The 11,970-nt window shown below is 46.4% G+C and overlaps 5 protein-coding genes across 5 annotated transcripts; 2 read left to right on the top strand and 3 right to left on the bottom strand.

Moving 5' to 3' along the window:
• Positions 1-3: 3 nt before the first annotated feature.
• On the bottom strand, positions 4-2,072 carry LACBIDRAFT_292945 (uncharacterized protein; the record flags this gene model as incomplete). Its single annotated transcript, XM_001876716.1, has 6 exons — positions 1,615-2,072; positions 1,376-1,557; positions 728-1,342; positions 242-679; positions 93-191; positions 4-45 (listed from the first exon to the last, which is right to left on the bottom strand). Exons 1-6 carry the CDS (start codon positions 1,907-1,909, stop codon positions 4-6), a joined length of 1,671 nt encoding a protein of 556 aa, XP_001876751.1. The 5' UTR covers positions 1,910-2,072.
• A 134-nt stretch (positions 2,073-2,206) lies between these two features.
• LACBIDRAFT_311946 (uncharacterized protein) lies at positions 2,207-6,365 on the top strand (the record flags this gene model as incomplete). Its single annotated transcript, XM_001877148.1, has 20 exons — positions 2,207-2,475; positions 2,525-2,597; positions 2,646-2,707; positions 2,756-2,936; positions 2,995-3,216; positions 3,279-3,555; positions 3,603-3,716; positions 3,775-3,929; positions 3,977-4,067; positions 4,122-4,272; positions 4,323-4,503; positions 4,556-4,705; positions 4,755-4,800; positions 4,849-4,916; positions 4,975-5,046; positions 5,096-5,305; positions 5,361-5,549; positions 5,604-5,762; positions 5,816-6,151; positions 6,201-6,365. The coding sequence occupies 20 exons, from the start codon at positions 2,207-2,209 to the stop codon at positions 6,363-6,365; spliced, it is 3,171 nt and encodes a 1,056-aa protein (XP_001877183.1).
• Positions 6,366-6,454: 89 nt separating this feature from the next.
• LACBIDRAFT_311945 (uncharacterized protein) lies at positions 6,455-7,950 on the bottom strand (the record flags this gene model as incomplete). The annotated part of the gene is made up of 5 exons (XM_001876715.1): positions 6,455-7,063; positions 7,114-7,231; positions 7,283-7,502; positions 7,556-7,709; positions 7,759-7,950. 5 exons carry the CDS (start codon positions 7,948-7,950, stop codon positions 6,455-6,457), a joined length of 1,293 nt encoding a protein of 430 aa, XP_001876750.1.
• A 90-nt stretch (positions 7,951-8,040) lies between these two features.
• LACBIDRAFT_183128 (uncharacterized protein) lies at positions 8,041-10,129 on the top strand (the record flags this gene model as incomplete). Its single annotated transcript, XM_001877147.1, has 11 exons — positions 8,041-8,202; positions 8,258-8,500; positions 8,557-8,675; positions 8,727-8,819; positions 8,878-9,006; positions 9,062-9,177; positions 9,231-9,416; positions 9,489-9,629; positions 9,687-9,763; positions 9,816-9,976; positions 10,023-10,129. 11 exons carry the CDS (start codon positions 8,041-8,043, stop codon positions 10,105-10,107), a joined length of 1,512 nt encoding a protein of 503 aa, XP_001877182.1. The 3' UTR covers positions 10,108-10,129.
• A 45-nt stretch (positions 10,130-10,174) lies between these two features.
• Positions 10,175-11,637, bottom strand: LACBIDRAFT_145192 (uncharacterized protein; the record flags this gene model as incomplete). Its single annotated transcript, XM_001876714.1, has 6 exons — positions 10,175-10,315; positions 10,377-10,699; positions 10,859-10,913; positions 10,968-11,053; positions 11,103-11,227; positions 11,273-11,637. Coding segments are annotated over 6 exons (1,095 nt in total), but the record flags the coding sequence as incomplete, so codon positions are not given.
• Positions 11,638-11,970: the final 333 nt, after the last annotated feature.

Below are 11,970 nucleotides of genomic sequence, written 5' to 3'. Positions count from 1 at the left end.
GCCCTAAACTTTACTTGTACGGTCTGCACCATAGAAGTTGATTGCCTATAATCTTTGAGTCACCGAAAATTTAGGTGTTGGATTGTGCTTACCTGCCCATCGAGAAAAGCGCGCAACTGCAGTTTGATTTTACCACTGACGATGACAACATCAGGTGTTAGGAGCTTCAAGAAAACGTTGAAGTGAATCGGCTATATCACATCTGTTACTACTTCTTCGCAATCGCAGCCTTCATGCTTACCTCATAGCGAAGTATACGTAGGTAGAGTTGCTGATCACACATGATCCTAATCATTATTTCCTCTTCATCAAATGCATCTCTGGGGTTCGGCACCGTTTTCTTCCTGCCTCTTGGGGTCCGCGAAACATTGAGCTTAGAGGGTTTTACATCCAAAGTGACAGGTTCGGTGTGCTTAGACGGCACAGGACATAGATCACGAATTCCCAGGTCACGATGTAGACAAACATCATCGAAACCATAGAATCTATCAAGTGGATATATTTCGGGTGAAATGGGAATGACTTTGGCAAGCTGAGCTATCTGAAGTGATGGAATTGTCCGTTCAGACCCAGTGTGAAGGGGGGCCTTTTCGGGAGGATTCTCGATCCCTGCTCGGAGACAACGACCGTTTACGGCTTTGGTTGAAGCGTTTTTGCAAGAGGGATTGTGACTAGATTCCTAAGGTTTATCAGCCACGCTAGGCATCAATATGTTCTAGACACGTACAAGAAAGGCATCATGTTTGTCGGGATAGCTTGAAGTTGAAGGCAAAAGCTGCGTTCCGCGCCGTGTTGCACCAAGCTTGGACGGAGCGAATTTTTGTGTTCCTGGCGAGAACTCGTCATCATGGTGTAATGCGGACTGCATATTGATGTTGTGGTCGAGGTAAGGACCGGCCAAGGTTGAACTTCGTTGTTCCAAAACAACGCGGGCTCGGTCCAGTGTTGCCTTCCGAGTAAGGGAAGCAATCGTTACCGACGATCTGGTAGCTTGAGGCCTTGTTTTCTTCTTTGAGACTGTAGAAGTGACCAAATCCTCGAACAGTGTCTTCTGAGCCTCACTCGAGGGCAGCACCTTTTGTGGGCCATCCCCTTTCAAAACATCAACAGACAATCGCTCAATCTCGTTGCGAATTGCAGATTCAAGGGTGTTGTCGTCAATTCCATGCTGTTTTGCGCAACTTAAGACATGGCGCATTTTCACCGCAGCTGTCTTGGATGTTCGCCATGGAATGTCGCAGCACACACATTTGGCCATTCTTGCCAGGTACGCGTCAGAGAAATCGGGTGCTAATTGATAGGCTTTCGCCCTACTTCTTTGTTTTGTACCAGTTGGGGGTGCCTGTATTGGTGGCATCGAGGGAAAAGAACTGACAGGCGGTCTAAACCTTGACGTATCATTCGTGACTTTGTGGGCAAAACGTGCGAGGTCAAGTTTGGTGAGGATTGTCTCGTCTTCGTCGATATGCTGTTTTTGTCGTGTACGTTGAGGAGAGCTTGAAGAAAATGTCTGGTGTCGCTCAGCCGGCAAAGCTGAATTAGCCACATTTAGTGTATCTGAAACGAAGATTAATTACTACGATGCAGAACCTCTAAGTGACGAGATACTCTCACCGATTTCTACTTCAGGTAGCCTAAGTGAAGTCGATGTTGCAATGTCCATCGCTCCGTCTGACTCACTCGAGGTGAGGGTGACCGCGGCACCTTCAATCGACTTGGGGTGTGGTACGTTATCAAGCCTTTCATCATCAGTAATTTCGATGACATCAATAATTTTCTGGTATCGTTCGCCTCCCATTTGGTCAGTAGGGTGGGTACGCTGGCTATCCTGTGCACGTCGATGTTCTATCCTCTCTGGCTCCGAGTCATCTATAATTTCGTCTGAGAAATCCAACCGTGGTTTGATCATGGTGTTCAAAAGACAATTCGAATGTTGAAAACCGTCAGAGAACAACCTGAATGTTGTGAGCCGATATTGAGAAAATATAATTTTCTTGCAAAAAGCATTCAGGCCCCAAAGAGCGACGTGTGCCAGAACTAAAGGAAAGTTGAGGGGAAGTGATGAGATGGTGTCACAGCGTGACACTGACAGTACAGGACGCGTTATTTACCTGTTGTTTGTCACGGTGATAGTAGGTTGTGTGGCAAGCGAAATCGTTTCACCCATCGTTGACTGACGCCAGAATCTACAGGATATATCTTCACCATGGATGTATCTCGAAAATCGATAGCACGGGGTGTAGTTGTGGAGACAGTTTCTCCAACAGAACTATTACAAGTCTTGAACGGTGCTTGCTCTCCGGACCAAGCTCAAATCATGGCATCTGGAGATCGTCTCAAACAAATGTTGGATATGTTTGGAATTTTTGATTCGTTGCAAGACGTTGCGACTCGGAGGGAACTTCCCTTGCCCATCCGACAGCAGGCCATCATCCAATTTACCAGGGCGGCGCCAAATCATTGGAAGTCAAGAAAGTGAACATGTCCACTTTGAAACGCTTTTTTCGACCTTACAAAATGATAGACTCCTTTCAGATGATCAGAGGATTCGCATTCGGAGACGTTCTATGGTCTTTCTGGATGAGGAGGATGACTCGGTCAGCACATGCGACCATCTTTCTCCCTACTCTTACCGAAGAGATTAGATCGCCAACTTCAATAAACTCTCAGTATCCAAAATTTCCCGCCAAGACTACCCAAATAATTGGTGAGCCTTTTGAGGTTACCGTAGGGTTTTTCATGAACCTCCTCACAGGCCCACCCTTTTAAATGATTTGCTCAATGTGATTGATTCCAACCTGCAGAAGCGTTATAATTCAATTCTTGAAGATCTTCGGGATACCTTGGTTCTGCGCAGGAGTCTTCAGCTTCTAAATGCCATTTTAAAAGAATTTGCCAGTATGAAAATGTTGAATGGTATCAAGACAATGGGCAATGTATGTCAGCTCGATGCGAATCAATGGAAATAACTAAAGTACTATGCTTACCTTCAAGATCGTTGAACAACTCCGATTTGTTCTCTACGGTTATTATTCCAGGATGGCCTCAACCTTCACGGCGACGACTCTGACACCACAAACAATTGACTCACAACGGATATTTGACGATATTCTATTGTCTCACTTGGTTTACAAATGTATCGTCAAAATGGCGGTCTGGATTTGGAATAGAATGGACAAACTATCCCTGGAAGAACGTCAATCATACCAGTCTTGGGTTTGTTTGTTTGTTTTTCGACGTGTACGAGCTCTATCTGACTGCTCGCTGTTCTTTTGCAGCTTGAAGATTTGTTCCGAAACACTGCCGTGCAGATCAAGTCTCTGACGGAACTACGTAAAACGATTGTGATCTCGTTGGGCGACGGTCTCCCAAACCTGTCTTCTCGAACAATCAAAGCCTTAACAAAACATATCCGATCTATGGGAAAGTTTTTCCGACGTATGCAACAGCTCTCGCACCAACGATTTGTGCTCCTACCGACGTGCGGTGATATAATTTTATACCTATGGTCGCAAGTGGTCGAAGCAACCAGTGGTCCGCAGGAACTCATTGGATGTAAGAAGTTGCCCAAATGAAACAAGGTCATCATTCATTTTTGCCAGATTCCGATGAGGTTGCCTATCCACTCGTTTTTCTTGTGCAAGGGATGGTCCTATTCAAAGACAACCTTGCGCAGTGGTCTGAAATGCGAAAGAGCGGCGTTCAGAATATCAATAGTTCGCTCCCTTGATGGTTCTTTTGGATCGCTCAATAATCATTAACCGATTCACCTAGGTTTATCACAGGATTTTGTGGAGAACGCCGTTCGGCTTCTGGTCACTCGATTTATGCCCTTGAACTCGACGGATTTAGAAAACTGGATGGCTGATCCCGAGGAGTGGGCAAATTCAGAAGGTAAAGAGGACGATCAATGGGAGTTCGAAATCAGAGTAGGTTCAACTTCTTTGCTAAATACAGGGCTTACATGTGTTTTCAGCCATGTAGCGAACGAGTCCTCGTACAACTTTCGAACCAATTCCCCCGGTTTGTAGTTCCTTTACTCCATACGACGTTTCAGCAAGTTGCTTGCAAGTCAAATTTTTCGTCATCTTGTTCGCTTAGACTCTTATTTGCATCGATAGCTCAACCTCCTACGGACTTAGCATCTATCGTTCAAAAGGAGGCTCTCTATTGTGCTATTGGCCGCTGCGCGATCCGAATGAAGGACGCCATTCCCTTTGACGAGTGGCTAGAGCATACTCTCGTCATTGAAGCGAGAGATACAAATCCAAAGTTTGCTCGGTCAATCCATCACATTTTTCACACTCTCAACTGTTCAACAGTTATCCAATCATCAAGCGACGCATTGCCTGGCTTATTGGAAAATGGGTGTCCGAGTCTTGCACAAGCCCCAATAACCCACAAATATGGGCTACGTTAGTGCACCTTCTCCAGGACCGCGGAGCAGGTTCTGACGCTGTTGTCCGCTTTACGGCGGCAACTGCTTTGCGGGAATGTATTGACGTACGTCTGGCCGATTCAATATTCAGACATGCCATTTAAGCGACGTCCGCAGACCATAGACTTCTCTCCCAACGTCTTTGCGCCTTTTTTGCCCACCGCTACCTCAGAATTGGTTAGGCTGATTGGTGAAGCGGAGACCTTGGAGAGCAAACGAAGAGTTGATACCACTCTTAACACTGTTATAGAGCGATCGGATTCTCATGTGGGTTCTTTCGTTTGTCCGCTCTGCCACATCTTACATGCAATTGTAGATCATCCCATTTATGGCCATCATCGCGGAACCTCTTCCACATCTTTGTTCGTTTCTCATTATCTCGATATTTTACTAATCTCATGCACAAACAGGGACAACAGCAGGAGAAGATTGGCTATTGAAAGGATCCTTATTAGTCACGGTCACAAAACTCGTCGAGGTAAACTTCTTTGCTGCAACCGGTAGGATGAATGAAAACTTATAATAAATAAATCTAGGCAGTCAAAAGTGAATCGACGACATTGGGGGGTATTGTGGTTCCTCTAATTAGGGAGAGCCTATCGCCTGAGGTACTGACGGTTATTATCATATTTGCGTCGTGATTCATAACCTACGTAGGCAACGGCCCACCTCGATGAAGATGGTCTCGCTCTCTGGCTGAGTGCTCTCCGAAACACTCTTACAATCTCGACGGTAAATGGAGCTCCTGCTTTAAAGGACATCTTTCCACGTGCTGTCACTTTGCTTGCCTCAAATTTGGACCTGCTGGGCAAGATTATCAGCATCATTGAATCCTACTTCCTACTAGATGCGCCTGATATATTGAAGGTCACATTTTTCATTAAGTACTTCGGGGGAGAGGCGTTGACGAGAAGTCAAATAGTCACACGCAACAGAATTGTTCCAAGCTTTTTTGGCTGCCTTGAAAAGCGATGCAGTGACATTGAATATGAAGGATATGATCATTTCTCTTAGTCTCCTCGTCCAGGTCTCTCCTCCGGCCTTGTGGGGTGAAGCTATGCACACATCAGGCCTTTTCAATCACCTGCTGATGAACCTTGTTGAAGGGGAAGTACGTGTGTTCTTGATTGTGATTGACCGTAGTGGGTTTGCTTAGCTTTTGCAGGGAAATTCGCAGTTCCTTGCAGAGCACATCTACCTTTTCTCGCGTATGGTCATGGCAGACCGTCAGCTATTTTTGCAATTGATGTCCGCGGCCTCCGCCACTACTGGCCAGAAAGAGGCCTACTTGTACAACGGTTTACTCGATCAATGGTGGGGAAAGGTATTCCACTCTCGACTACTGCTCTTGATTCGCCGTTCACTACGTTTTTGTAGTTCGACAACATGAGTGAAGCACGACATCGCAAGCTTGTAGCTATGGGGATTGCATCATTGGTTTCAACAGGGAGACCCGAGGTGCTTGAGAGGCTGTCAGGGGAAATATTTAACATCTGGCTTGACGTGTTTGGAGAGGTAAAGGAAGCCCTTGCTGAAGCAGAGGACAGCGAGTGGGTAGCCTCCCATCCTGTTTCCAAACAATTTCATAATTTCATTCCAAGCGTGCCCTTGGCTTCGCCCACAAGCCTTCAACGCTATTGGGAATTAGACGAACCTTCAAGTGCATATTTTCAAGGATCCGAGGGTACTCCGGAGTACGAGCGTCGCAAAGTGGTTTGTCAACTTATTGTTTGTCGTTGTAAAAAATCTAACACCTAGAAAGATATACGAGTGTGACCCAATACGTACAACCCAGCTCAACGCCTACGTCTCTGCACATTTGAGAGAGGCGGAGGGAATCTGCGGACCCGGACTTTTCGAAAGTTTCCTGAAAACCACAGATCCGACGGTATTGAAGCAAATCCAAGATGCGCTTCTTCAAACATGAGTAGCAGCTACATCGATATCGTTTTACTTAGTGATTAGCACTTCAATTGTTCCTTTACTGATATCGTACTCCATGGTTGAAAACCAACTTCATTCTGACAACACTGATTCGCTGTAGCTTCCCAACGAACCTGACATATCGGTAATCATCTCTAGATCACTACTGAACTCGCATTCACTGTCTGGGTCACTCTCAAAGACCTTGATGGACAATCTCTCTGCTCTTTTCACATCCGCCCCACACCTTATGCACTCCCAACTTTGACCATTTCCAGCTTCGTCGACAGCCCATATCATGCGCTCAGCAATACAATGATAGCAGTAGACATGTCCGCAAGAAGTCACGTACGGCGTAAATATTGGGTAAGCTGGAGGTTCCAGAGGGTCGGCAGAAGGCAGGCCAGTTGGGGAATTTGCCAAAACAGTGAACATGTTTGCCGGTTCAGATAGGTTTGGGTTAAACGAGGCGTTTTCTGCACAGATACCACATTGATCTTCTGGCAACGACCAAAATTTCCCTCGCGTTCGTTGTGCGCCGGTTGGAAGGCTTTTCAAATCCTTTACGATGCCGAATATACCGCGGGCCTTTTCCGGTAAAAGGGAGAAAAGATGCGTGAGGGACGCGTTTGAAGCTAGACGGTAGAAGCGGCGCCGAATTGACCGAGCATTCAACAAAGGGAGCAAGAAAAGAAGGAACTCCTAGTTTTCATGCGTAAAGATCAAGACAACATGGTAGCGCGATGCCTTACCGTAAACGCATGCCACACCATTTGTCGGTTCATAAACTCGTAACTGACGTCACGCTTTACGGACCTTCTAGCTGGAACGAGCTTCATTTTGAGGAACCTATCAGCGAGCGTGCGGTATCTATTTGATGTGTGGATTAAATAGCGTAAGGCACATCGCTCATCAACTTACTGGCCACCCCAGAGAAATGCAACGAAGTTTACGAGCCCAAAAAGTGTGTGTGTTGATTCGAGTAAGTTTAGGACATTCCAAGCTTTTCTGCGTCGATCCGAAGAAGGGGCATCGGGCCAGGCGCGCGAAAGAGCATGAGAGCGTAGTCGGGAGTGAACATAGGGCACAATTAGCGTCAAGAAAATATGATTAAGCAGAGTTCTCCGAGGTAACCGAGAAGCTGAAATATGCCGAATTTAAAGAGTGGGCGGGTGAAGTGACCGTGAAACTTACAAGAAAGGGTATGGGAGGAAGTAGAAGGGACAAAAAATTTGAGGTCCTGAAGCTTGGCGCCGTAGCTGGCGCCAGTATTCCACACGGAAAGCTTGTAAAGAGTGAGTTGAATGAGCAGGGTCAACTCGAGCTCAAAATTGGCTCTTAGTGAATTCTGGCGGGCATAATGAAAAGTTGAAGCAAGGTCGAGAGCATATGGTTACGTTTATGAGGGACAACGCTTTGTTGATAGGCTCCTGCAAAAGCTGAACAAGTTGCTGATCGAGTAGCTCGGAGTCGAGCTGCCCAACACGAATAACGCGAGGATTCACGGTGGATGGTGCGCGGATGGCGGTGGTGATGGACGACAAGTGTGGTTGGGCGCTGTTCCAAGCGTTCTCCCAGGCATATAGCATGCTTCAGACGGGCTAAAGAGTCAGAAGATTAGACAGGTAAATTAAGGAGCAGCACGTGATATTATTCTTTTCCTCTACATACTCATCGACATGGCAGAGGCTCTACAGCGACTGATTTTGGATTCTCTTCAGTCAGGAGATTTTATAAACGATACCAGGTCCTTGATCCTACCGGACAAAGGACAGCCAGCAGAATGTCTCGAAGATCAAATCACCATCTTGGGCGCCCTCAACTCCCTCTCCAGCCGTGAGGTAATTATTCGCCCACCATCGTGCCCACCAATTTTCTTCATATATATCCTTTCAGATGGTCAAATATGACACTCATGATGTTTCCTCTCATGTCTTGACACCCGAAGGTGCTCAGATCGTAAAGGATGGCTCTCATGAAGCACGAGTCTGGTCCGCCCTTTCGCTCAAAGGTCAAGGGGCCCCCATTACGCCAGTACAACTCAAGGGCATTGTGGGCGACGAAGCTTCCAAGGTCGGACAAGGTCGAGCTTTTAAGAATGGCTGGATTGGTAAAGAAGGCAATGGACTTATCAAGCTTGTCGGTTAAAATTTAATATCCCATACAATACTTTCCACTAAATTGTTTTACTGCAGGTGCCAGAAATACAGGATGCTACCCAGGTTGAGCTGCAAGAGGTGGCTTCTACCGGATCATTAAAGGCTGGCGAAAAAATCCTGGCGGACCTGAGAAAGAGAAAGTTAATTGTCCTCAAGTATGCATGCTTGATCGCACCCGCGATCGTCAATCATTGATCGATTCTAAGGAAAGGCCAGTGGTTCACAGTCCATAAAGGGTCCCAGTTCAGCACCTCGACTGCCAAACCAGAGACCGATCTTACGGCTGACATGCTCACATCGTCCGTTCTATAATTGATTTTCGGCCCTCTTCCGACTGATCGCCTTTTCGGTATGTAGAGGATCCTGGAAAACCGCGACATACAAGAAATACAACTTTGAAGCCGAAGGTATCCCTACGACTGGCGGCGCTCTTCACCCGCTGTTGAAAGTACGAGAAGAAATTCGCAACATTTTCCTAGAAATGGGGTGGGTGAGGGTAACAGAACAGTTTTTACCACTTATCGATCTAAGGAATTGACAGCTTCGCGGAAATGCCCACGCAATCTTTCGTCGAATCTGGCTTCTGGTGTTTCGATGCGCTCTTCGTTCCCCAACAACATCCCGCAAGAGACTTGCAGGATACCTTTTATCTTTCAGGTGTGTTCAGTGACTAGGTTCGTGGCTTGATCGTTTGCCGACCTCGTTGACAGATCCAAAGCAGTCGCTTGATCCCGAGCCAGCCTATTATCAGCGCGTTTCGGAAACTCACGAATACGGAGGCTTCGGGTCTGTTGGATACCGCGCTCCGTGGTCCCACGAAGAATCGCGTAAACTTCTTCTGCGCACCCACACCACAGCCTCCTCAGCGCACATGCTCTATAAACTTGCTGCTAAATGTCGAGGAGAGGCTGAAGGCGACGGGGGGGGCACATCCTCTTCTGGATCCATTAAAAATCTGAGGGAAAAAGACGACGGCTTCAAGCCTGCCAAATTATTTAGCATCGATAGGGTATTTAGAAACGAGACGATGGATGCCACTCATTTGGCAGAGTTTCATCAAGTGGAGGGTGTTGTAGCTGACCGTGACCTGACATTGGCCGACCTTATTGGTGAGTTCAACTCAATCGTCACCCTGGTCTCTCTTACGTATATTGTGAACCTCGTAGGGTTCATGAGAGTATTCTTTAAAAAAATGGGCATTGAGAAAGTGAGGTTCAAACCAGCCTATAACCCCTACACTGAGGTAGGTAAATGCTAAGCTTCTTCATCGAACTCATAGTGAAGGAGATGTCTAGCCTTCTCTGGAAATCTTCGCATTCCACCCCATGCTGAATCGGTGGGTAGAAGTGGGAAATAGTGGAATGTTTCGCCCCGAAATGTTGGAGCCAATGGGATTTCCAAAAGATGTCCGTGTACATGGATGGGGTTTGAGTTTAGAGCGCCCGACGATGATCCGGTCAGCACCAACTTCCATCATTTTCTCCCTATTGACAAGAACTTAGGTATGGAATCAACAATATTCGCACATTGGTTGGACATAAGGTGTCCATAGAAGGCATTGAGCGTTCCCCTGCAGTGATGTTTTAGAGGCGAAAATAAATTTCCATTGTTAAGGAAAGTAACACTGTATTTAAAATGAAAACACTGCGGCATTCTTTCGCGATCCAAAGGTATAAACTAACGCCTGACTCATGAAAAGACCTACAGTGATCCCGATAGTGACCGCAATCATAGCCCCTCCAATGTCAATACCATTGCCATTAGCAGTGATCCCTCCGGCTTGTGACAGCCCTGACTAGTGAGAGGGATACAGATGAGTGCCATGAGATGCTGGATCAGTCGGAGAGAAAGCATACTGGAACCAAAAAGAGCACCCCGGTCACCATCGACGTAAAAGCAGTCCCGCCCATCTTGCGCGAATATACATTGCCCAGAAGACCGACTGTGAAGGCACCAATGGCAGAAACTACATCCGAGCGATTGAAAATATAATGGTTCGCAATTTTGTTGGATGCGTACGAAAAACAGGATATGATGACCATGACTGGAAGCTGTTTGCTTCTCAGAGGTTGAAGATTTGCAAGCGACGACAACGTCGAGAACAGCGGAACAATTATTGCGGCAGTCCAGGTGGGGAATGGTTGCAGATATAAAGGAAAAGAATTGGGTCGATAACAACCTTCAATTATATCCTGTTGGCTAGGAAGGACGTTACGCGAGAAGGTCCAAGTACCAACCAAAGGGATGGAATTAGCGTCCGTTCCGTTGTCAGAGACCCAGGTCCCAGTCAAAGAAACAGTAGAGCTGAGACTTGAAGCCAACGCGTCCAGTTGACGACGAGTTTGTGGATCGAGAAGGAGATAGAAATCGTTCCCGATCTGCAATCCAAAACCCTGTAGGTATCATATACGTTAGCAGTTAATGACATGAGATAGAATGAACATCACCAGAAATAATGTGTAAATAAGAGCATAAACCATTTTTACGCTTCCACAAACGATATTTTTTGACGCGAGTTCCAGAGAACTACTAACTAGAAAGAAGTCAACATTATTGACTTCTTAACGAAGAAATTAACAGACGAATAAGATACCCAGGCAAAATGCCGATAATGCCTGAGGAAGAGATTGCGGTGTAACAGAAAATCCGGCTACGAATGCTACTCAGGCCTCGAGCGACGAAAGATACGAAAATCGAAATTGTGATCCTATGGCTAGGGCTCAGCATCCGGGCGTGTAGGATGGGGGAGAACACTTGCTCAAAAACGTTTGCATATAAAGCACTTTTATTTGCAACACAAAGCTGTAAGACGGCAAGTAGAAAAGCAGCTGCTCCTGCAATCCACATGTCAAGAAACGAACCACCAAAAGCCAGTGGACAAATTAGCGCCGATAAGCAGAACGCCAGAAAACATCGAAAGAAAATGGAATACAAAGGAGGGGCTTGGAGAAGTGACTCGAGTTGTTCAGTGGCTTGCTTGGCGCTGGTTTCATCGTGGACCACGGAACGATATATAAGGTGAACCTTGTGGAGAGCCCCAAGTGAGAGTCGACCACCACATTTTATGAAGTGCGTTTCAGAACATCCCAGATCCTGATCGCCAAAAGAGCAGATGATGACCCCAGGAAGATGTATAAATTCAGCTTCAACCTCAAGGATGCGCGCAGCGGCAACTAATTGTGATTCAATCCTATGTGAAGGGGCACCGTAGGTCATCAAGGCTCGTGCAAGCTTCAAAAGAAATTCCTGTCTGTCGATCATTGCTGGATTGAGAGAGGTTCAAGTCAAATGTACTGTATAAAAGAAAATAGAGCCGACGTACATGAAACATTGAATTCGATTCTAACACGTTGAAGATGCTTCCTTCGCGTCCTATAATCCATTTGCCGGAGAGCGTTTTTCTCGAGATCGTCTTGGTCTTCAAGCTGCTTTGCTTTCACACCAGTAACA

The sequence above is a fragment of the Laccaria bicolor genome, genomic scaffold (genome assembly GCF_000143565.1).
Source record: "Laccaria bicolor S238N-H82 LACBIscaffold_4 genomic scaffold, whole genome shotgun sequence".
NCBI lineage: Eukaryota > Fungi > Basidiomycota > Agaricomycetes > Agaricales > Hydnangiaceae > Laccaria > Laccaria bicolor.
This window is presented reverse-complemented; position numbering and strand designations above follow the sequence as displayed.